General features: G+C 43.8%; 1 protein-coding gene across 2 annotated transcripts; it reads left to right on the top strand.

Annotated features, from left to right (window-relative positions):
* Positions 1 to 314: 314 nt before the first annotated feature.
* Positions 315 to 25,880, top strand: LOC115172263 (dihydropyrimidinase-related protein 5). 2 transcript variants are annotated; one of them, XM_029729540.1, is made up of 14 exons: positions 315 to 443; positions 2,971 to 3,025; positions 3,210 to 3,422; positions 6,873 to 7,031; positions 13,558 to 13,737; positions 14,274 to 14,342; positions 14,643 to 14,687; positions 14,881 to 14,956; positions 20,842 to 20,998; positions 21,430 to 21,571; positions 21,854 to 21,996; positions 22,826 to 23,033; positions 23,351 to 23,516; positions 23,972 to 25,880. In XM_029729540.1, the coding sequence occupies exons 2-14, from the start codon at positions 2,978 to 2,980 to the stop codon at positions 24,055 to 24,057; spliced, it is 1,692 nt and encodes a 563-aa protein (XP_029585400.1). In that variant the 5' UTR covers positions 315 to 443; positions 2,971 to 2,977; the 3' UTR covers positions 24,058 to 25,880. The 2 variants fall into 2 exon arrangements, with proteins under 2 accessions (XP_029585400.1, XP_029585398.1); XM_029729538.1 differs by lacking the exon at positions 315 to 443 and adding an exon at positions 2,702 to 2,850.
* Positions 25,881 to 26,277: the final 397 nt, after the last annotated feature.

The following is a 26,277-nucleotide window of genomic DNA, read 5'->3' as shown; positions in this document are numbered from 1 at the left end:
TAGTGTGTTCTCTTGTCTTCATAATGATTACACAAACCATACATCTGAATAGTATACTTAATTAATAATTCAGAAATACTGTGTATTGTAATTTATAGGCTAGTGATTATATGACCTCCCTGCTTTATCCATGATCTTTCCTGTAATCACAGTTCACACCCAGTCCCTCCCACAATGGTACAGCCCCCTCCAAGTGGACACGCCTTAAGTGCAAAGTAATTGGTTCATCTGGTGACCGAGTCTGCGTTCCCTATCGGTGATTGGAGCGTCTGCACGTCGCACGGACTTGGATGCTGCGACCTGAGGTTGAGCAGGCTGGATTCAGAGTGAAGCATCTGCCCCTGGCTGCAGCAAGTGTTCGTCTCATTCAACGGATTGGTGCTGTTGTAGGCTATCATATAGTAACCGAAAAGGCGTTGTGGAGCCGTAGGCCTTTAGGAGAGGTATGTGGAGCGCGATCGAGATTTGCAACCTTAGCGTACTGATAGGCAGTTTACTAAGAATTATGTGAAGAGGCTTTGACTTGGGGGCCCAGACTATGCGGGTGTTTGGATCGTCCCTAGACACCGATGCTTTCTTTATGTGGATACTTTGTTTCTTATGGCGACAGCCCGAATGTCTGTAAGGGGTTTGATACCCGGAGTCCTGACTGCGTATTTTTCATATCTGATTTTGCCATCCTGATTCCTTTCATGCCATTGGCTTTTTTGGGGGTGTAGTCGAAATTAGAACCTACATGATCATACCGGCAGACGGTATTTGGGACTCAGAATGGGAACATAGGCGAAATACTATAACTATCCAATTACACTTGCTATGAATTTGGCCCATCGATTACTACGATGCAAGTGCAACATGATCTTTAGGAGGTGGGATGGAAGAGGGTGATTATTATGGAGTGTTCCGTTATCATGGGGAGGGTTTTGGAAACCGTTTTCTGGGAATCGTTTTCTGGGTCGGTTATGTATCCTGAGTGATGAAGGCCGGTGTTTCTTTGTGTCAAGTGCGATGTGGAATTTATCATTTTAGATCTATTTACATAGTGATTTAAAACCGAAGTAAATGAAATGTGTGTCCTGTCCGTATTTGTTACAGACTAACCTATAACAGGTTTAGGCTATAAACCTTGAAATGGCTATACTTTATGAGGGAATCAATTTGGGACGTTTCAAACTCCATGACCAATTTTCCAAAGAAATATCTACGTTGGCTACTGTCATTTCTAGGTTCATGTCAATTGTGTGTGAATATCCTAAACGCCGTTTGTAATAGTAATAGATTTAGCTCTGACAATTAGGCTAGCTACAGAAGCCTGCCTGCCTTTTATTTATGCGCTCGCCTAGACTAATGAGTTGTGCTCCACCCTAAAATTAGTCGATTCTTTTTGAAGTAGCCTGTAGGCTATTTGTTTCTATTCTATTCATGAAAGGCATATAGTTTTTTTGACTTCATTTATTTCGTTGATCCTTAATCCTAGAACACTCAATTAGATGTGGGTCAGTGGAAGTGATGGATAACCAATGGTTGGTGCATATTCCCTTCCTTTCAAAATGAACATGATATGACATTTTAGACTTCGGCTGTCTGCCTTTACAGTTGGCCTTGATTTGAGTCTGAGCATTCATGTGCAAGATGTCGTCTAGTCATCATTTTATATAGATGATCTCAGCTCCAAATCTGGATCCATGAGGAGAGAGGGCATGTGGTAAACTTGCTGGCTGCCGCACCCCACACTGTCACATACATTACCACTCCCACACCCACCTAGACACACAACACATAAAGAGGAGGAGTCCCTGGGGGATGTTAATCATATTCATCCAAGAAAGATTATAGTATTGGAATATTGAAATATTTTAACGTTCTGACGCGATAAGAAATTCCTCTATGTCTCGTACCACAGTGTGTATGTACATGTTCACTTTATAACGTGCTACATTTAGTTTTTAGAAGTAAAATAAAAAATGGAATTCTGTTATGGATGAAAGGTGTGAACTAGTGTGTGACTTGTTGAACAGTTTTAGTCCAGACAGACAGGCAGACAGACAGACAGGCAGACAGACAGACAGGCAGACAGACAGGCAGACAGACAGACAGGCAGACAGACAGACAGACAGGCAGACAGACAGGCAGACAGACAGCTAAGCTAAGGGATGTGTGGTCATACTCAGTGACAGACAGACAGCTAAGCTAAGCTAAGGGATGTGTGGTCATACTCAGTGACAGACAGACAGACAGCTAAGCTAAGCTAAGGGATGTGTGGTCATACTCAGTGACAGACAGACAGACAGACAGACAGACAGACAGACAGACAGACAGACAGACAGCTAAGGGATGTGTGGTCATACTCAGTGACATACAGACAGACAGCTAAGCTAAGCTAAGGGATGTGTGGTCATACTCAGTGACAGACAGACAGACAGCTAAGCTAAGGGATGTGTGGTCATACTCAGTGACAGACAGACAGCTAAGCTAAGCTAAGGGATGTGTGGTCATACTCAGTGACAGACAGACAGCTAAGCTAAGGGATGTGTGGTCATACTCAGTGACAGACACCGCCTCAGGCCCATTCGTTGATGTCACAGCAGCCTGGCCATGCCAAGTAGAGAACACAATGTTTATTGTGTTATAGCTTGTTTTAGAACACAGCGATTCATTTGTGTTCTTCAGTGGGTCACTCCCTCCTCACATCTGAATGTAATGCCAAAGACAGTTAGTGGTACCAGAGCTTGTATGCCAAGTTGTAGTTGAGGTGGTATAACTGGTCAGAAATTAATACCGTTCTCCATGAGAGTGAAACATTTTTTTTTGTTTTTGTCTGCTTGTCTCTTCCTGAGAAAATATGCAGAGGTCTAAAAAACATTTTTTCTTCTACAATATCAATTTTGGGGCTGTAACTCCCTGCACCACAAATGAGAAAAGCACGGTAGTGTTTTTGTTAACCCTTCACTTCTGATCTCTCTCTTCCAGAGCCATCATGTCTTCCAGTTCAGCGACAACCAGGATCCTAATCAAAGGTGGCAAGGTGGGTGTGGTGTGTTGTGTTGACTGTTGTTGTTGGGCTGTTATATGTTCATCTAAAATAAATTCTTGTGAAGCATTACAGAATTGCAGATATTACCTGTTTCATGTATGCATTTTCTCCTGTCCAACACCTGATTCTCTCCAGCACCAGATTAGTGCATTTTCTTTCTCCCTTTTGACACCAGGTGGTGAACGATGATGTCACGCAGGAGGCGGATGTGTACATTGAGAACGGCATCATCCAGCAGGTGGGGGAGGGGCTGATGATCCCAGGAGGGGCCAAGGTGATTGACGCCTCCGGGAAACTGGTCCTCCCCGGGGGGATTGACACCAGCGTGCACCTGCAGCAGAGTTTCATGAACGCTACCACCGTGGATGACTACTATAGCGGCACCAAGGTATGAATGATCTACAGCTTTTCTACGACTGTCTGTGAGGTTGAGAGGGAAATACCATGCTTAAGGACACTGGCATTACCCTCAGTAACCCGGTATAGCCAGTGCAGGACGGGTCTCCCATCTGAGTCTGGTTCCTCTCCAGGTTTCTTCCTTCTAGGGAGATTTTCTTTGCCGCTGTGCTGCCGCATGCTCTGGAGATTAAGGCAGGGTTACTGAACAAAACCTTGTGATATGTGGTTGCAAAAAGGGCTGTGTCAATCACATTTGTTTGGTTGGTTCATTGATAAAAAGATCTGGTGCTTTAGGACTCTGGCATTACTCTCCCTATGTGTGTATTTTGGTAGAAACCTGTGGCAATGTTTGTCTAGAAATGCCAAATACTCAGTTACAGCACTTCAAATCCCAGTGGAAGCAAAATGGTTGCAATGACGTCATTATTACAATACCCTCTGGGAATTTAGTAATACATTATACTAATATGGCAGGTCATTAAACTGAACTGGAAAGACAGATATATAATTAGTATGTACCATTTAATACACAATAATTGGCCCAGTCTAGTGGGAAACGACCATCTGTCAAACATATTTTCCTCTCCTGGTAACCCAGTGGACCGCCATGTACCATGGCAACTAAATAAACTCATCTTCCCAGCTTGCCTTGGAGTGTGAGAAAGTAACCTCAGACTTAAGGTGGAGACAGACTCTGAATCCCAAGTCAACCCCTACCCCACAAGGGGGGGCAAAGTACGGCCCGCTGGCCGTATCCGGCCTGCCGGGCACTTCAATCCAGCCCGCGAGACATCTTTTTTTTTCTTTCTCCAATTTCGTGGTATCCAATTGGTAGTTACAGTCTTGTCCCATCGCTGCAACTCCCGTACGAACTCAGGAAAGGCGAAGGTTTAGAGCCGTGCGTCCTCCGAAACACGACCCAGCCAAGCCACACTGCTTCTTGACACAATGCCTGCTTAACCCGGAAGCCAGCCGCACCAATATGTCAGAGGAAACTCGAACCCGAGTCTGTAGTGACGCCTCAAGCACTGCGATGCAGTGCCTTAGACCGCTGCACCACTCGGGAGGCCCCCGCAAATGGATTTCAACAAACAATTGGTCCCCCCCCAAAAATGCGTCGCTCCGTTGAATTTCAAAATCCTCGAGCCAAATGTTTGCCCACCCCTGCCCTAGCCCCTCATCCCTTCATCCCTAGACACTCCTGTCCTGTAGATGTGAACGATTTGGATAGGTGTAAGCAATAGGCCCTATGGCCAAAACCCCACTCAGCCTATCAGAAGGCACGTTGAAGTAATTACCAAATGACCAAGTAATTACTCTTTGATCTACAGAAGTAGCTAGGAGCTAGGGGTTGATTAGGGATTTGGGTAGAGACCAAGAAATATTCAGAGAACTACTACGGTAATCAACTGGGCGTGGTTCAGACTCAGAGATGCTTCTTTGATTTAGACAAAGATAGTGGATACATAAGGCTGCTGACTCAAGATATTTATTATATAATATTCTCTGTTATTCTGAGTAATCTTTATTTTATTACATATCTCACCTACCCCATAAATGATTTATATGGATAATGTGGCAGAAAGCTATGGAAGCTGTAGCAGGGTGTGCTGACTCCTGATGCAGTCAGACAGGAGAGAGAGAGAGAGAGAGAGAGAGAGAGAGAGAGAATGCTACAGGGATAGAGACAGAGAGAGACAGAGACAGAGAGAGACAGAGAGAGAGACAGGGAGAGAGAGAGACAGAGAGAGAGAAGATGCTACAGGGATAGAGACAGACAGAGAGAGAGACAGAGAGAAAATGGTGGAGGGGCACACACTGAGACTGGGGCTATCCCAGATCACCTCAGGGCATGCATGACTCATCAATCATCATTCTCTATGCTCTACCACCCAGAGATGACACATAGAGTCTGAGAACATAACTGTGTTTTAGACATAAACGACAAGCTAGCCAAGGAGATGTTATCGTTCTGCTATACTGGGGTTGGCGGATCTGTCTAGCCGGGCAGCTGCTGCCGTGCTGCCCGGGCTAGAGTACAGAGACAAATGCAGATCAGTTTCTGTTTCCATGGCTACCATCGGGTTGCTGCAAAGACTGCTGCGAAGCCTTTTCACTCAGGCCATTGTGCTTGAAGACAATAGTTCTCCGAAACACTAGACACACCCCCAGTCCTTACCAGACAGTACTCCACTCTCTCTAAGGTCAGCTGACTCAAAGATGCTCTTTGGAGCATTCACTTAGCTACACATAGCAACAGACTACAAGTATTTGGAAAGATTTCATATAGAATGTATTTGTTGTTTACATCAGTATCAACCTGGTTTTGTAAGGATTTAGTACACTCACAAATATGTAATGGAGCAGTAGTGACCTTTTATACCTTGGAATCTATGAATATAGAAATGTATCCTCTGGAATATATATATCTGTTTTACTATTTCGATGGCCATACAATGTATTCTTCATCACTACATTTTCGATCTAGTACGTCTGCCTTTGCTTCAGATATACAGCCCTAAATGAATAGCTGATTGATAGTGTAATAAACAATGAAAGGACTCGCAGTTCCTTGATATACATTAGCTCACTGACCATCATCATGCTCTGTAATATCATTTCATTATACCCCATGGGTTATCTCCCAGTCCCCTTCCCGTGGTCGAATCTAGTTACTGATTGATGTTTTTCACCTCCCATCCAGTAAACATTAGGGGTAATTGACACATTTTACTGTTGGTTTTAAACCTGAGGTATGTTGGCATGTTAATTAAGTCTTGCCCCGGAATTTATAGAGGATAATGGATGCATGCATTAACCCTATACTGTCATTGGCATTAATTAACCAGACCAGACATCATTATGGAGCCTTTGCATAGCGATACTTAAATGTATTGTGTCTCAGTGTCCTCCTACTTATAAACCATTTACAAACACTTTTATAAAGTATTTCTTAATGTAACGTAGTACCTATACTGAACAAAAATATAAATGCAACGTGCAACAATTTCAACAATTATAATGAGTTACAGTTCATATAAGGAAATCAGTCAATTTAAATAAATTCATTAGGCCCTAATCTATGGATTTCACATGACTGGTCAGGGGCACAGCTATGGGCTGGCCTTGGAGGGCATAGGCCCACCCACTTGGGAGCCAGGTCCAGCCAATAAGAATGAGTGATTCCCCACAAAAGTACTTTATTACGGACAGAAATACTCCTCAAGTTGGTGGGCCTTGTGCGCAAAATTTGAGAGAAATACTATTTTAGTGCGTATGGAAGAAAATAAAGTATACTTTATTTCACCTCATGAAACATGGGACCAACACTTTACGTTTCTATTTCTGTTCAGTATAATATACCTTTATGTAAAGTGGTATCCATAGTTGTAATGTCTGTCTCTTCTCTGATCTGAGATACTGGTGGTTCTGTCAACAGGCAGCCCTGGCTGGAGGTACCACCATGGTCATAGGACATGTATTACCAGAGAAGAATGAATCTCTACTGGAAGCCTACGAGAAGGCTCGCTCCCAGGCCGACAATAAAGCCTGCTGCGATTACGCCCTGCATATGGGGGTCACCTGGTGGGGGCCCAAGGTAACTGTCACACTCCCTTGATAACTGGTGTTTATACCCTTTTCATTTAACTGAGCTAAGATCTGTACTGCACTGACCTGGTTACACATCCACCATAGTTGCTGGAACTGTGCTGCAAAAGTCACTGAAAGGAAAATATCAATGCCAACACACTATGATTCAGGTTGGCACAATAGTATGAAAAGGTATGACTCCTGACCAGTGGCGGTTCTAGACCATTTCAACTGGGGGGGCCAAGCTGGGGCCAGTTGTATTGTTAGAGGGGCCAGTTACATTAGACGTTATTGTTGTCATATCGTTTTCATCACTGCATTGCAGGCATTAGCAGGCAAAAGACCATGTTCATAATCATCATCGTTGCCACTGTCTAATAATGGATGTAAAAAAAGAAAGACAGCAAAAATGAGTTATGTAAAAATGATTTCATACTCCACATTTAGGGGGGCCACAAGGGGGTCCAAAATTGTTGTCACGGGGCACCCCCCCCCCCCCCCCCCCCCCCCCCCCAGAAACGCTATGGCTTCCTGACTAAGGCTGTGGCGGTCATGCCATTTTGTCAGCCTGTGATTGTCAAGGAAATAACTGCTGGCTGTCCGTCACGTGATCGGGTCTTTCTCACAGGCTACAAACAAGTGAAGACAGACACATCGGGGATGCAACTGCGCAAATTCCGAGGCGCATATTGAAGATATTGGAAGAACTGTCCACATTTACTTTTCGTCAGCCGACAAGATGGGTAGGCCTAACGAACAGCAAAAGCACTACTAGCCTATGTCAATCTACTATCCCCCATTGTACAAAAGTTGACGTGTTCTATTCTGTGCGAGAAATAAATATTCCACACATAGTCTAGGATAGTCTGGGACAATGAGCAATGAGCCTGACGCAACAGATCAGAACGTTTAGCTTAAAATGTTAATTAACTATTAGGCTATTTCTTCACTTTATACGCGCAGCAATGTGCACACGGCAGTATGCTATAAGCGCGAATGTTCCATTAGCAGGAAAACACCATTATCAAAAGTGACCGCAAATGCGATTGTGCATGTAATGCTTTTATTATGAAGATGCATTTTTATGGGTTCAAATTATCTTCCCCAAGCTCGAAACTCACGCACTGCGTATGTATGCCAGTTAGGCTCTATACACATTGTATAGCGGATTAATGTGCTTAATTTTAAGAAATTATTTGGCCAGTTTAGTTGTGATACAAACCTTATCAGAACATATAGGCCTATGGGCTAAGCTACATGAGGTGTGGGACTATGATTTGAAAAAGTCACATAAAAAAGCATGCAGGTTTTCTTGCCTTAAACTGGTTATCATTCTCAAGTGATAATATATAAGTGATAGGCTAATATTGTCACCCATCAGACTATTCTTGATTTAATCTTTACATATACTAAATAATATGTGTGTGAAATTTGTTTTGATTTAGAATGGACCGTTATCATGCACCTGTAATCGAAACAGTGGCGGGGAAAAAAATACATGTCATCTATGCACTTAAATAGCGTATGGAGAACGTGTTTCCCGTGGCTCATTTTCATGCCAGCCAGGTAGACTATACAACTGTTATAAAGAGAAGCAATGTGCTTAATTAATATTAGGAAAGTTGAGAAAAAAATATAATAGGTCTAGCCTATAGAAAGCTGATGGGATCCTCCTCTTTTTAACAGAGGCCATCACTCTGTTTTCTCACGCAATTGCATAGCTTATAGAAATGTTGAGGAACATGAGCTCATGGGCTCTCATGAAGTGTTTGATTCGATTTTTGATTACATTTGCATTGATGTCAGAGTGATTAGAGGGACAATAGAGTGCTGAGTACCAGGCAGTTAGCAAGTTTGGTAGGCTACTAATGACCAGCAGCAGCATCAGAGCTTGGAGAAGCCGTGACTAAACGGTCACTTGCATTTTGACTGCCGTCATGACTCGTGACTGTCGGTGTGGCTGTAATACTGTCACTGTAACAGCCCTACTCCTGACTGTGTTCATCTTGTTAACTCGCCCTCCAAATACACCTCTGCTGTTTTCAATCAAGATCTCAGCGATCACTGCCTCATTGCCTGCATCCGTAATGGGTCTGCGACCAAACGACCACCCCTCATCACTGTCAAACGCTCCCTCAAACACTTCTGCGAGCAGGCCTTTCTAATTGACCTGGCCGGGGTATCCTGGAATGACATTGACCTCATCCCGTCAGTAGATGATGCCTGGCTATTCTTTAAAAGTGCCTTCCTCACCATCTTAAATAAGCATGCCCCATTCAAAAAAATGTAGAACTAGGAATAGATATAGTCCTTGGTTCACTCCAGACCTGTCTGCCCTTGACCAGCACAAAACATCCTGTGGCGTTCTGCATTAGCATCAAATAGCCCCTAACTTTTCAGGGAAGTTAGGAACAAATATACACAGGCAGTTAGGAAAGCTAAGGCTAGCTTTTTAAAACAGAAATTTGCATCCTGTAGTACTAACTCAAAAAAGTTATGGGACACTGTAAAGTCCATGGAGAATAAGAGCACCTCCTCCCAGCTGCCCACTGCTCTGAGGCTAGGAAACACTGTTACCACCGATAAATCCACTATAATTGAGAATTTCAATAAGCATTTCTCTACGGCTGGCCATGCTTTCCACCTATCTACCCCTACCCCGGTCAACTGCCCGGCACCCTCCACAGCAACCCGCCAAAGCCCCCACCATTTCTCCTTCACCCAAATCCAGATAGCTGATGTTCTGAAAGAGCTGCAAAATCTGGACCCCTACAAATCAGCCGGGCTTGACAATCTGGACCCTCTCTTTCTAAAATTATCTGGCGAAATTGTTGCAACCCCTATTACTAGCCTGTTCAACCTCTCTTTCGTATCGCCTGAGATTCCCAAAGATTGGAAAGCTGCCACGGTCATCCCCCTCTTCAAAGGGGGTGACACTCTAGACCCAAACTGCTACAGACCCATATCTATCCTACCCTGTCTTTCTAAGGTCTTCGAAAGCCAAGTTAACAAACAGATAACCAACCATTTTGAATCCCACGTACCTTCTCCGCTATGCAATCTGGTTTCAGAGCTGGTCATGGGTGCACCTCAGCCACGCTCAAGGTCCTAAACAATATCATAACCGCCATCGATAAGAGATATTACTGTGCAGCCGTATTCATCGACCTGGCCAAGGCTTTCGACTCTGTCTATCACCACATTCTTATTGGCAGACTCGACAGCCTTGGTTTCTCAAATGATTGCCTCGCCTGGTTTACCAACTACTTCTCTGATAGAGTTCAGTGTGTAAAATCGGAGGGCCTGTTGTCCGAACCTCTGGCAGTCTTTATGGGTGTGCCACAGGGTTCAATTCTCGGGCCGACTCTCTTCTCTGTATACATCAATGATGTTGCTCTTGCTGCTGGTGATTCTCTGATCCACCTCTACGCAGACAACACCATTCTGTATACTTCTGGCCCCTCTTTGGACACTGTGTTAACTAACCTCCAGACAAGCTTCAATGCCATACAACTCTCATTCCGTGGCCTCCAACTGCTTTTAAACGCAAGTAAAACTAAATGCATGCTATTCAATCGATCACTGCCCGCACCTGCTCGCCCGTCCAGCATCACTACTCTAGACGGCTCTGACTTAGAATACGTGGACAACTACAAATACCTAGGTGTCTGGTTAGACTGTAAACTCTCCTTCCAGACTCACATTAACCTGTCTGGGCTAGGGGGCAGTATTGAGAATTTTGGAAAAAATATGTTCCCATTTTTAACTGCCTCCTACACCAACTCAGAAGCTAGAATATGCATATTATTGTTCAGGTTTGGATAGAAAACACTCTGAATTTTCTAAAACTGTTTGAATGGTGTCTGTGAGTATAACAGAACTCCTATGGCAGGCAAAAACCTGACAAGGTTTCAAGCAGGAAGTACCCTGTCTGACAAGGAGTCGTGCGTCTTGCATCTTTTTATTGAAAAGTAAGGATCTTAGCTGTAACGTGACAATTCCCAGGGCTCCGATAGGCTCTCAGAGCCCGGGAAATAACTGAAGGTTTACGAGGGAGCCTCAGGCTGAAACACATTATCACCTTTTGTAAGTGGCTGCTCCGAGGACCTTTGAATGAGGCGCGTGCATGAGTCGCTTCTGAGGAGAAATTTTATTCGGCTGTTTAGGCTCAATGCATACTCCCGGTCGGAATATTATCACTAATCTACGAGTTGAATGGCATAAAAATTGGTTTTAAACAGCGGTTGACATGCTTCGAAGTACGGTAATGGAATATTTAGACATTTTTGACACGCCAATGCGCCATGCGCGGGACCGTGAAGAAGCATTCTGATAGTGTCTAGAACTCACGAACAAAACGTCGCTGTTTGGATATAACGATGGATTATTTGGGACCAAACCAACATTTGTTATTGAAGTAGAAGTCCTGGCAGTGTATTCTGATGAAGAACAAGCAAGGTAAGAACATTTTTCTTATAGGAAATGTGATTTTGGTGGAGGCTGACCTGGGTGGGTATCTAAATAGCTAGCCCTGTAATGCCGGGCTATGTACTTAGATTATTGCAAAATGTGCTTCATCCGAAAAGCTATTTTAAAATCGGACATATCGAGTGCATAGAGAAGTAATGTATCTATAATTCTTAAAATAATTGTTATGCTTTTTGTGAACGTTTATCGTGAGTAATTTAGCAAACTGTTAGTAAATTCCCCGGAAGTTTGCGGGGGTTATGCTTTTTCTGAACGTCACATGCTAATGCAAAAAGCTGTTTTTTGATATAAATATGAACTTGATTGAACAGACATGCATGTATTGTATAACACAATGTCCTAGGTGTGTCATCTGATGAAGATCATCAAAGGTTAGTGCTGCATTTAGCTGTGGTTTGGGTTTATGTGACATGATATGCTAGCTTGAAAAATGGCTGTCTGATTTTTTCTGGCTGGGCACTCTGCTGACATAATCTAATGTTTTGCTTTCGTTGTAAAGCCTTTTTGAAATCAGACAGTAGGGTTAGATTAACGAGATTCTTGTCTTTAAATAGCTGTAAAATAGTCATATGTTTGAGAAATTGAAGTAATAGTATTTCTAACGATTCAAAAATCGCGCCACTGGAATTTCAGTAGCTGTTACGTAGGTGGGACGAAATCGTCCCACATACCCGAGAGAGGTTAAGCATCTCCAATCCAAAATTAAATCTAGAATCGGCTTCCTATATCGCAACTAAGCATCCTTCACTCATGCTGCCAAACACACCCTCGTAAAACTGACCATCCTACCGATCCTCGACTTTGGTGATGTCATCTATAAAATAGCCTCCAACACTCTACTCAACAAATTGGATGCAGTCTATCACAGTGACATCCGTTTTGTCACCAAAGCCCCATACACTACCCACCATTGCGACCTGTACGCTCTCGTTGGTTGGCCCTCGCTTCATACTCGTCGCCAAACCCACCGGCTACAGGTTATCTACAAGTGTCTGCTAGGTAAAGCCCCGCCTTATCTCAGCTCACTGGTCACCATAGCAGCACCCACTCGTAGCACGCGCTCCAGCAGGTATATCTCACTGGTCACCCCCAAAGCCAATTCCTCCTTTGGTCGTCTTTCTTTCCAGTTCTCTGCTGCCAATGACTGGAACGAACTGCAAAAATCTCTGAAGCTGGAGACTCATATCTCCCTCACTAGCTTTAAGCACCAGCTGTCAGAGCAGCTCACAGATCACTGCACCTGTACATAGTTCATCTGTAAACAGCCCATCTGTCTACCTACCTCATCCCCATACTGTATGTATTTATTTGTCTTGCTCCTTTGCACCCCAGTATCTCTACTTGCACATTCATCTTTTGCACATCTACCATTCCAGTGTTTAATTGCTATATTGTAATTACTTCACCACCATGGCCTATTTAATGCCTTAACTCCCTTATCTTACCTCATTTGCACTCACTGTATATAGAGTTTTTGTTTTCTTTTGTTCTACTGTATTATTGACTGTATGTTTTGTTTATTCCATGTGTAACTCTGTGTTGTTCTATGTGTCGAATTGCTATGTGTAACGTCCGTCGTTAAAGGTAGACCAAGGCGCAGCGTGAGTTGGGTTCATCATACTTTATTTTAAATGTCAACCAGCAAAAAACAATAAACAATACAACGAACGAAAAGCTATGCGTGCAAACACATGCAACACAAAGACAAGATCCCACAACTGACTGTGGGAAAAAGGGCTGCCTAAGTATGATTCCCAATCAGAGACAACGAATGACAGCTGCCTCTGATTGGAAACCATACTCGGCCAATAAAGAAAAAACAACATAGACATACAACACATAGAATGCCCACCCCATGTCACACCCTGACCTAACCAAACAGAGAAAAACGACTGTCTCAGGTCAGGGAGTGACACTATGCTTTATCTTGGCCAGGTCACAGTTGCAAATGAGAACTTGTTCTCAACTAGCCTACCTGGTTAAATAAAGGTGAAATAAAACATAAAATAAAATAAAAACTCTAACCTCTAACCCCTGACCTGTAGGTGCGTGCTGAGATGGAGAGCCTGGTGAGAGATAAAGGGATCAACTCGTTCCAGATGTTCATGGCCTATAAGGACCTGTTCATGCTGAGGGACTCAGAGCTTTTCCAGGCCCTACAGAACTGCAAGGACATCGGGGCTGTGGCCCGTGTACACGCTGAGAACGGAGAACTAGTGGCCGAGGTGAGTCTCAGAATCTGGTTCAATATGTAGTCCCACATCAATGACTTTTCTTCCATCATGTCTTTGCTCAGAAAGAAATACAACAAAGTCAGCTTAATTGCATTCATTACTTTTAAAAACCCTTACTTATCTATCCAACTGTAAGAAATTGGCTGACACAAACAGTTTACAAAAGTGTGAGAAACTGACTGGTACTGGTTTGACAGAGGGACTGCCACCACAGTAAGCAGTTCTATTCACACAAGACTAGGACTGTTGTGTGGTAAGGTCAGAGATGAGACAGAGCCCATAGAGAAACGGTTTTTGGGGGGGGACCATTGTAACTTACCCACGAACTATTGCGGCCCATCATGATGAGTTCCCGTTTTTTTGTGGCCCCCACCCCTATCAAAGTTGCCCATCCCTGCCATAGAGTTAAAATTACTTGAAAGGACATCCAACGTTCCGTGACGGATGAACCGTCAGCCATATTTAGTGCACATCCTATTTCTATCAGTGATACAGCACATACACCAGGATTCCTGTGTGTTTTCTAGGGAGCCAAAGAGGCATTGGACCTGGGAATCAGCGGCCCAGAGGGCATTGAGATCAGCAGACCAGAGGAGGTAAGACGTTCCCTTTACTCTTTGGATAAAAGCATCTGCTAAATGGCATATATTCTCATTATATTATTATATATTACTGTTGTAGTCTGTGCTCATAATGGACACATACTCCTTATCTTTTCTTTCATGACTTCATAGACATAGCCATTACAGTTTTATAGTCTTATTGTTTTTCCAGTGAAGCATTTCCAGTGCCTATGTTATAGATATCAGCCCTTCATAATATTGTAATGACCCTAGCATTGAGGATCGTCTTATACCAACTCAACACAATATCCGGTTGTTTTTTCATTCTCACAGCTGGAGGCAGAGGCCACCCATCGGGCGATCACCATCGCCAATAGGGTGAGTGTGTGTTCTGTGTCAAGTTGTTGCATTTTTCTTTATCATCAAGCACTTCAGTACAATGGTAACTGCCCCCGAAATACCCTGCAATATCTGGAATTAGTCCTGCATTTGGCATGGATATTTGGCATGCTTTCTTCTAGTGAAACTCTCTCTAAGACATGTTGTCTCGCTCTCTGTCGTTCTCTTTCAGGCCCACTGTCCTATCTACCTTGTCAACGTGTCCAGCATGTCAGCAGGAGATGTGCTTGCCACAGCCAAGATGCAGGGTAAGGCCAAGGCGTATGTTATCCTGTCCTGTCGTATCCTGTCCTGTTCTGTCCTGTCGTATCCTGTCCTGTGCATATCACAGATTACTTTTCATGTGGTTTGCGTCCCTCTGCTGGCTTGGTCTGGGCTGATCTTCACCACAAGTGCTTTTGGAACCCCGCCTGTCTGTCTGTCTGTCTGTCTGTCTTGTACAGTAACTGGCCAATACTACACATCACAGTCCAGTGCCTTCAGAAAGTATTCAGACCCCTTGACTTTTTCCACATTTTGTAATGTTACCGCCTTATTCTAAAATTGATTAATTAAAACATTTTCCTCAGAAATCTACACACAATACCCCATAATGACAAAGCGATAAACAGGTTTTAGGAATGTTTAAAATGTATAAAAAAAAAATACCTTATTTACATACGTATTCAGACCTTTTGCTATGACACTCGAAATTGAGCTCAGGTGCATCCTGTTTCCATCGATCATCTTTGAGATGTTTCTACAACTTGATTGGAGTCCACCTGTGGTAAATTCAATTGATCGGACATGATTTGGAAAGGCACACACCTGTCTATATAAGGTCCCACAGTTGACAGGGCATGTCAGAGCAAAAACCAAGCCAAGGAGGTCGAAGGAATTGTCCGTAGAGCTCCGAGACAGGATTGTGTCGAGGCACAGATCTGGGGAAAGTTACCAAAAGATTATCTGCAGCATTGAAGGTCCCCAAGAATACAGTGGCCTCCATCATTCTTAAATGGAAGAAGTTTGGAACCACCAAGACTCTTGCTAAAGCTGGCCGCCCGGCCAAACTGAGCAATCGGGGGAGAAGGGCCTTGGTCAGGGAGGTGACCAAGAACCCGATGGTCACTCTGACAGAGTTCTTCTGTGGAGATGGGAGAACCTTCCAGAAGGACAACCATCTCTGCAGCACTCTACCAATCAGGCCTTTATGGTAAAGTGGCCAGACGGAAGCCACTCCTCAGTAAAAGGCACATGACAGCCCGCTTGGAGTTTGCAAAAAGGCACCTAAAGACTCTCAGACTATGAGAAACAAGATTCTCTGGTCTGATGAAACCAAGATTAACTCTTTGGTGGCAGAATCATGCTGTGGGGATGTTTTTCAGCAGGGAGGGACTGGGAGACTAGTCAGGATCGAGGCAAAGATGAACGGAGCAAAGTACAGAGAGATCCTTGATGAAAATCTGTTCCAGACCTCAGACTGGGGTGGTTCACCTTACAACAGGACAATGACCCTAAGCACACAGCCAAGACAACGCTGGAATGGCTTGGGGACAAGTCTATGAATGTCCTTGAGTTGCCCAGCCAGAGCCTGGACTTGAACCCGATCCAACACCTCTGGAGAGACCTGAAAATAGCTGTGCTGCAACACTACCCATCCAACCTGACAGAGCTTGAGAGTATCTGCAGAGAAGAATGGGAAAAACTCCCCAAATACAGGTCTGCTAAGCTTGTAGCGTCATACCCAAGAAGACTCGATAATGTAATCACTGCCAAAGGTGCTTCAACAAAATAGTAAAGGGTCTGAATACTAATGTAAATGTAATATTAAAGTTTTTTTATTTTTATAAATTAGCTAATATTTCAAAAAAAACTGTTTTTGCTTTGTCATTATGGGATATTGTGTGTAGATTGATGAGGGGGAAAAGAACGATTGAATAGTTTTTAGAATAAGGCTGTAACTGTAACGGGCATCGTAAGGATTAGACCAAGGTGCAGCGGGAACGTGTATACTCATCTTCTTTATTAAATCAAAAGAAGGAAAAAACAAACAAATCACGTATACAAAACAACGAACGACACTAAACAGTCCTGTCAGGTGCACAGACACAAAACAGGAAACAACTACCCACAATTCCCATGACAAAAACACCCCTATACATAGGACCTTCAATCAGAGGCAACGAGGAACAGCTGCCTCCAATTGAAGGTCAGTCCAATGAACTAAACATAGACTAGACTGAACATAGAAATACACTAACATAGAACATAGACCAAAAAACCCCGGAACACATAAAACAAACACCCCTCTTACATAAGTACATAGCCCAACAAACCCCGAACCACATAAAACAAACACCCCCTGCCACGTCCTGACCAAACTACAATAACAAATTACCCCTTTACTGGTCAGGATGTGACAGTACCCCCCCCCCCCCCCCCCCCCCCCCCAAAGGTGCAGACCCCGGTAGCACCTAAAACAACAAAACAAAACTTAATCCAATAACTCTAAACACAAACAAAAAAATAATCCCCAACTAAAGGGAGGGAAGAGAGGGTGGCCACCGTCACCGACGGTTCTTGTGCTACACCCCCCTCTCCCAACCCCCTACTACGGAGGTGGCTCAGGCTCCGGCCTTACTCCCCAACCTACCCTGTCCACCCCCGCTAAATACTCATTAAACTTTACCCCTCCTGAAGTCTCTGGGCTATGGCGCATCGCTGAAGACCTCGGGCTGATGTGCGTTGCTGGAGACCTCGGGCTGATGCGCGTCGCTGGAGACCTCGGGCTGAAGGGTGACTCTGGCTGCGCCGATTCCGGACTGTAGGGCGACTCTGGCTGCTCCGATTCCGGACTGTAGGGCGACTCTGGCTGCGCCGATTCCGGACTGTAGGGCGACTCTGGCTGCGCCGATTCCGGACTGTAGGGCGACTCTCTCGGTTCCGGACTGTGGGCCGTCTCTCTGCTCCGGACTGTGGGTCGTCTCTCTCGGCTCCGGACTGTGGGCCGTCTCTCTCGGCTCCGGACTGTGGGCCGTCTCTCTCGGCTCCGGACTGTGGGCCGTCTCTCTCGGCTCCGGACTGTGGGCCGTCTCTCTCGGCTCCGGACTGTGGGCCGTCTCTCTCGGCTCCGGACTGTGGGCCGTCTCTCTCGGCTCCGGACTGTGGGGCGTCTCTCTTGGTTCCGGACTGTGGGCCGTCTCCGGAAGCTCTGGACAGGGCACTGTCGCCGGAAGCTCTAGACGGGGCACTGTCACCGGACACTCTGGACGAGGCACTGTTGCCGGAAGCTCTGGACGGGGACTGCGCACTGAAGACCTGATGCGTAGAGCTGGCTTAGGACGTGCCAGACTAAGGACACGCACCACAGGGCTAGTGCGAGGAGCAGGAGTAGGACGAGCTGGACTGGGCTGACGCACTGGAGGCCTGGTGCGTGGGGCTGGTAGTGGAGGTACCAGACTGGAGACACGCACCCCAAGGCTAGTGCAAGGAGCGGGAACAGGACATCCTGGACTGGGCTGACGCACTGGAAGCCTGGTGCGTGGGGCTGGTAGTGGAGGTACCAGACTGGAGACACGCACCCCAAGGCTAGTGCGAGGAGCGGGAACAGGACATCCTGGACTGGGCTGACGCACTGGAGGCCTGGTGCGTGGTGCTGGCTTTGGAGACGCCAGACTGGAGACACGCACCTCAGGGCTAGTGCGGGGAGCGGGAACAGGATACACTGGGCCGTGAAGGCGCACTGGCGGTCTCGAGAGCAGGACTGGCACCACCCTTACTGGCTGGGTGCCCGCTTCCCCCCGGCAAATGCGGGACGCTGGCACCGAGCATACCGGCCTGTGGATGCTTGGCCTCGACGCCGTGCGCATCACCCCATAGCACGGGGCCTGACCAGTACCACGCTGCCTCTGGTAAGCACGGGGAGTTGGCTTAGGGCTCAACCCTGGCCCAGCCAAACTACCCGTGTGCCCCCCAAAAATATTTTTGTGGGGCTGCCTCTCAGGCTTCCATGCCAACCGTGTTCCAGCAAAACACTCCCGGTCCTCTCCAGCCTTCCTCCATGGTCCCTCTCCGGCTAGGATCTCCTCCCAGGTCCACGACTCCCGATAGCTCCTCTCCAGCTCCTTACCCCGCTGCTTGGTCCGTTGGTGGTGGGTAGTTCTGTAACGGGCGTCGTAAGGATTAGACCAAGGTGCAGCGGGAACATGTATACTCATCTTCTTTATTAAGGGCTAGGGGGCAGTATTGAGAATTTTGAAAAAAATATGTGCCCATTTTTAACTGCCTCCTACACCAACTCAGTAGCTGTAATATGCATATTATTGTTCAGGTTTGGATAGAAAACACTCTGAATTTTCTAAAACTGTTTGAATGGTGTCTGTAAGTATAACAGAACTCATATGGCAGTCAAAACCCTGAGACAAATTCTGACAGGAAGTGGATACCTGATGTGTTGAATTACCTTTAAGCCTATGCCATTGAAACACACAGGGGCTTATTAATCTTTGAGCACTTCCTATGGCTTCCACTAGATGTCACCAGTCTTTACAAAGTGTTTTGAGTCTTATACTGTGAGATCTGACCGAACAAGAGCCATGGAACGGTGGTGGCCGATTAGACTCTGGCGCGCGAGTTCATGTTGGGTACTCTCGTTCCAATACGTTTTAAAAGAGAATGCAATCGTCCGCCTTGAATATTATTCATGTTCTGGTTAAAAAAAGCACTAATGATTTATGCTATACAACGTTTGACATGTTTGAACGAACGTAAATATTTTTTTCCCCCTCGTTCATGAAGTGAAGTCCGGCGGGCATAGATCATGTGCTAACACGGAGCTTTTTGGACATAAATTATGAGCTTTTTCGAACAAAACTACCTTCGTTATGGACCTGGGATTCCTGGAAGTGACATCTGATGAAGAGAATCAAAGGTAATGGATTATTTACATAGTATTTTCGATTTTAGATCTCTCCAACATGGCGGTTAGTCTGTATCGCAAAGCGTATTTTTCTGGGCGCAGTGCTCAGATTATTGCAAAGTGTGATTTCCCAGTAAGGTTATTTTTAAATCTGGCAATCCGGTTGCGTTCAAGAGATGTCATTCAAAGAATTATAGATTTACAATATATTTTACCAATGTTTTCGAATAGTAATTATTTAATTTGTTGTGCTGATTGACTGGCGGTTATTGGAGGGAAACGATTTCCTGAACATCAACGCCATAGTAAAACGCTGTTTTTGGATATAAATATGAACTTGATAGAACTAAAAATGCATGTATTGTCTAACATAATGTCCTAGGAGTGTCATCTGATGGAATTGTCAAAGGTTAGTGCATAATTTTAGCTGGTTTTCTGCTTTTGGTGACGCCTGTCTTTGAATTGACAAAACATTACACACAGCTATTGTCAATGTACTCTCATAACATAATCTAACTTTATGCTTTCGCCGTAAAGCCTTTTTGAAATCGGACAACGTGGTTAGATTAAGGAGATGTTTATCTTTCAAAGGGTGTAAGATAGTTGTATGTTTGAGAAATTTGAATTATGACATTTAATTGTTTTCAAATTTGGCGCTCTTGATATTTCACCTGTTGTTGATAGGGTGTACCAGGGGTGGCACGCTTGCGTCCCACATAGCCCCTAGAGGTTAAATCAAAAGAAGGAAAAAACAAACAAATCACGTATACAAAACAACGAACGACACTAAACAGTCCTGTCATGTGCACAGACACAAAACAGGAGACAACTACCCACAAATCCCATGACAAAAACACCCCTATACATAGGACCATCAATCAGAGGCAACGAGGAACAGCTGCCTCCAATTGAAGGTCAATCCAATGAACTAAACATAGAAATAGATAGACTAGACTGAACATAGAAATACACTAACATAGAACATAGACCAAAAAACCCCGAAACACATAAAACAAACACCCCTCTTACATAAGTACATAGCCCAACAAACCCCGAACCACATAAAACAAACACCCCCTGCCACGTCCTGACCAAACTACAATAACAAATAACCCCTTTACTGGTCAGGATGTGACAGTAACGTAACAAAATGCGGAAAAAGTCAAGGCGTCTGAATACTTTCCGAAGGCACTGTATATGGACATGTATAAATCCATCTATATAATCTGTCTACAGGTAAAGTGGTCCATGGGGAGACCACCACAGCCCATGCGGTGCTGAACGGTCTGCAGTACTACCATCAGGACTGGGCCCATGCTGCAGCCTACGTCACTGTTCCTCCTCTTCGCCTGGACCCAAACACACCCAACTACCTGATGAGTCTACTGGGAAAGTAAGAGCGCGCACACACACACACACACACACACACCTACCTGATAAGTCTACTTGGGAAGTAAGAGGGGCACATTTCCTTTCTACCCTGCTGAATTATTGCTGATTTATTCAGCGAATGTGATGTCTGGGAAATTGCCTTTAAATTCTACCGCTGTGCACAAATCATACATCTGTGTTGGATTGAATCCAGGCACCAGTCTTAACAGCGCTTGTAGCTCTCATTAATATATAGAAATCATTTTTGCTCTTGGTATTATAAAATGTCAACAAAATGTCCCCCCTGACCCGTACTCGCCTCCTTCTCTTTAGGCTTTAACAGTGAAACTCTGAACGTAGTGTTATCAAATCAAAGTTAATAGAATTTATATTTGCGTTCTCTATATTTTCCCCCTGACCTATCCTCTCCTCCTTCTCTCTGACCCACTACAGTGACACGCTGAACGTAGTGGCATCTGACCACCGTCCCTTCACAACCAAACAGAAGGCTATGGGCAAGGATGACTTCACAAAGATCCCCCACGGAGTCCCGGGCATCCAGGACCGCATGAGCGTCATCTGGGAGAGAGGAGTGGTAAGCAAACATGATGTATCTCTACTGTTTGTACGTAGGCAAAGCTCTACGGCTGTATAGAATGACAACAGAAAGGTTAGATCTGCTATTGTGACTGCTGTAACTAACTACTACCATGATACCTTGTTGCCGTTGGACATGTATCTGTTGCAATATATGTTGTGCATGGTCCCTGTCAAATACATATGCTTTTTGAGTCTAGTGCTTGACATCTTGATAACAGATTTGCTCCCTCTGCCCTCTCCATCTGACATGGATCATTTTAATCCTCTGCTACTGTAGGTTGGAGGCAAGATGGACGAGAACCGTTTTGTTGCGGTGACCAGCTCCAACGCAGCTAAGATCTACAACCTGTACCCCAGAAAGGGTAGGATCATCCCAGGGGCTGACGCTGACGTGGTGGTCTGGGACCCTGAAGGGACCAAGTATGTAACCGTATCCACTATCCACTCACTCCCTCCCTTCTCACTACTACCGCTACGGCGACCGTTTACCCTCTGGGGGATGCTAAGGTTTTTCTTTTATACACTCTTAGAATTAGTGGTGACTCGAGGAACCATTGCTAGTAAACGGTTCATATTTGCACCTTTGGTTAGTTGAGGGGCTCTTGGAGGAATCTTTAATGGTTCAATGTAGCAATGGGTTCCTGGGGGAACCCTGGAGTGGAGATGTGGCTTTCAGATAGATATTTTTTGGGCCACCCTTTAGAGTTAATGAGGCTAACAGAGGTGAGTTCCTCAAGAGCCTATGCAACTTTATTACTATGTGTAATCAGTAATGTAAATATTATATAAAAGTATGTAATATAGAAAAATGTTCAATTACTTTTTTTATTTGCAGTATTCTAACATAACATGATGAACAGGAATGACATTTACATTAACGGGTGGCCAAAAATAACTATCTGAAAGCCACGCCTTCAATAAGCCACGCCTCCTATCTGATAGGCTGACACCTCTACAATATATTATTAAAATGGGAAAAAAATGTATCACAAAAATATTCTGGTTTGATCCTTTACACAGGGGTTCCCCGAATACCCTTTTCAGAGGGGTTCCTCTAGGAACCTTTTTCAACTAGAAAGGTTACGCCGGTGTGGCAACCCAAAAGGTTCTTTCAGGCACCTTTACCTCTAAGAGTATAGAGTAACAATAATAATATAAGCCACTTACCAGATGCTTTTCTTATCAACTGAGCCACACAGGACCAATAACCTATTGTATGTGTTAAGACAATATATTTCTCTGTGTCCAGGACCATCTCTGTGGACACACAGGTGCAGGGTGGAGACTACAACCTGTACGAGAGTCTTCGTTGCCATGGTGTCCCCCTGGTTACCATTAGCCGTGGTCGTTTGGTCTATGAGAACGGAGTGTTCACGTGCTCCGAGGGCTCTGGGAAGTTTTATCCTCTCAGAACCTTCCCTGACTACCTCTACAAGAAAATGGTGCAGCGGGAGAAGGTATTCTAAAAAGCCATCAACAGGATGTGGATTTGAAAATGTTCCTTTACCTATGAATTTTGCAGCAGATGAAAGGTGATCTTTGAATCATATAAACTTTCCCATACCTGCTTCAGATTGTCTTGATTGTCATAAAGTATTATTACTGTGTGTGTAACCAGAGACTAATTATTGTGTGTGTCTATGTGTGTGGGTGTGTGTGTGTGTGTGTGTGTGTGTGTGTGTGTGTGTGTGTGTGTGTGTGTGTGTGTGCGTGTGCGTGTCTGTGTTTGCATCTCTGCTTACTCGTGCGCACGTGTGTGTCTCTCTCTCCTCAGTGTCAGGCCCTGAAGGCCGTGGAGCGTGAGCCCTACGTAGGAGACGTAGCATTGATGAATTCTGGGAAGAAGGACTGTGGACCATGTGATGGGGACACTCCAACACGACCACACACCAAGCACGGAGGACAGAGAGACCTGCATGAGTCCAGCTTCAGCCTCTCTGGTAACACACACACACATCGCTTTAGTTACCATTTATGTACCACAATTATAGAATATTCTATTTGTAGTTTACCATTTGTAGTTTACCATTTATGTACCACAATTATAGAATATTATATTTGTTTATACAAAATGCATAGTAGTTTACCATTTATGTACCACAATTATAGAATATTCTATAAATAGTTTACCATTTATGTACCACAATTATAGAATATTCTATTTGTTTATACAAAATGCATAATAGGCCTATAAAAAGCACTTTTTTGCAAGTTGGGATTGTATCATTTGCATCTCTCCCTCTAAGGCCTATATAACTTTATTAATCACCATCTCTAATGCAGTATCTACTATATCTATGTGTTTCAATCTCTACTGGAAAGAAGCACAATTAGCTACATTTTGTTAACCTGACAGATTGTTATTTCCCACTTTTTGTTTTATCAATCTCTCCAGGTGCCCAGGTTGATGATAAAATCCCAAAGAGATCTTCTGCGAGGATTCTGGCCCCCCCAGGTGGTCGATCCAGTGGCATCTGGTAACTGTGTGGAAGAGTAGTGAGTTCTAGAACCAAACAATTACTGTAGTTCTCTATTAGAATGAAACCTGAAGGAAAGTTCAGGGCCAACTAAGACAAACTGCTTGTTACGTTCACCCAGAAAGCATAGAAAGAAAAGAAAATCTTACATGTTATTTCAAAAAACGAAATCACGTATTTAGTGTATATATGATGACAGGGTCTGAGTAACATTTATATGACATTGATGTCATTTTAATATTTGTTGGAATATCTGCCTGTATGGTCAAACCCTGAACAATATTGGGCTTAACAAATTTTTGACAAATCTAAACTAAATTTGCACGGTAGCTAAGTTGCTAGTTGACTGTTTTGGATAAATGTATGTATTTTAGAGAAAGTACTCAATGTCATTATACACTAATGGTTTTAGGGGGATGAGGTGGGGATGGGGTTGAGTTGATAATTGGTTTACCTCACTGTTTAACCTACAATATTGCACTTGTATCATGTACTACTTAGCTGCCTTTTCCTTACATGATTTTATGTGTAACAAAACAACTTTTTCTACAAATACAGAACAGTCATGAATTCTGATAACGTGATTAGTTATTTACTACACAATATCTCAAAGCACTTGACATGAAATAACGTGAATCTAATAATTTTTGTGTGAAACACCTTTTTTTCTGTTCGGGTCCCTTCACGATTCCATTTGTCTAATTTTGACGAAAACTCAAATGCAAGCTGATACTTAAAAAAAAAAGTTTATCTTACAATGTTATTTGAAAAGATGTCATTTCCCTTTACAGCACTGTCAAAAGTATAATCATGAGTCCTGAACAACTAAGGATGACGTAAGTCATCAAAATACGTAGGCTAAGTAAGTTCAGAGTTGTTATAGCTTCTATGTTGCTGTTTACAGTAGAATATAGTAGCACTCTCTTCCTTCCTGGTCATCTCATCTCCCATCAATGTGAATGAACCTACGCTGTGTTTACTGTATGTATGTTGTGGCATAGAACAATTATATGTGAGGCACTGATATGACTCAGATTTAGCATCATTCTATGTGTAAATGGTGATATGAAATGTCTTTACTTTTCTCTGTCTGTTAGCGACAAGTTAGCTAGCTTCACTCTGAAATGCCTTTTTCTCATAAGAGAAGTCTCACATTAAACACATATACAGTTACTAGAGATAGCATGTTTATGATTGTGATTCTTTTTAGGATGTGCAAACTAACTACTGAGCACATAACACTTTTTTATGTCTTTGGGGTTCTTTTTTTTGTTACAACACTGAGGAATTCTGGTCTTGCACTGAAAAGTATTTGACGGTTTTGTATATCTTTTGGGTTGACATTTCCAAAGTTGTACCACTGTCGATTGGGTAAGCGAAGTGCATCATCTATCATTTGACTGAATCTTGGGTATTATAATGGAAATGGAAATATACAAATGCAAGTTCTTCAGGTTTGTTATGTGTTTATGTCATAATGTCATTCAACGATGCACTGTCATTATATTACTGGACGGCATGCTTATTCAAGATTGTGTCAACGGAAAACCACAGATGTTTTTCTGGGGGGTTCAAATTGTCTTGACACTGTTCCATTGTAAGCTACTGAGAACATATCATATGACTTTTGTTTGTGAAGAATATACTTTATTGTTTTGCCATAGTCCAAACCACACTGTACATGATATGACTGCAGTGTAAGAGGTCCTCACTGGTGCTGAATAGCCTACTGTGTTTTCACTGAGGTTTGGTTTTGTTTTACCCTATGTGTTCTTGCAGCTCTTTATCACATGATTGAGTGCAAATAAACCACACGGAAATTTCAAAGCTTGAATTGTGTTTCTTAAAAAAAGCTAAACATAATAGGCCCTATAGTCTATACTGTATTTGGCAAATGGGGTTCAATACATTGCAATGTATGTACAATTGTGACGCTTTAGCATGTAATAGCCTATAACATGATATAATAACGTTTATCTATGGTGAATAAAACGACCCCAATAACCACAATGGTCTTTAGCAAAGCTCTATGGAGGCCTAAGAACATGTAGGCTAGTGTCTACTCACTATAATAGGTCAAAGTCCTTTTATATATTTACCATAGACTCGCCTCTAACAGCATGGAGTCCCGCGCAGGCGCATTAGTTCCTGGATCGTTGCAGACGAAACGTCGGTAGTGGTGGGGTCCGTGCTATCTAAGATTCCTTGGGACGTCCATTTGTAT

Source organism: Salmo trutta, chromosome 33 (genome assembly GCF_901001165.1).
Source record: "Salmo trutta chromosome 33, fSalTru1.1, whole genome shotgun sequence".
In the NCBI taxonomy this organism is placed as follows: Eukaryota; Metazoa; Chordata; class Actinopteri; order Salmoniformes; family Salmonidae; genus Salmo; species Salmo trutta.
Note: the sequence above shows the minus strand (reverse complement) of the source record. Positions and strands in the feature narration are given on the sequence as shown.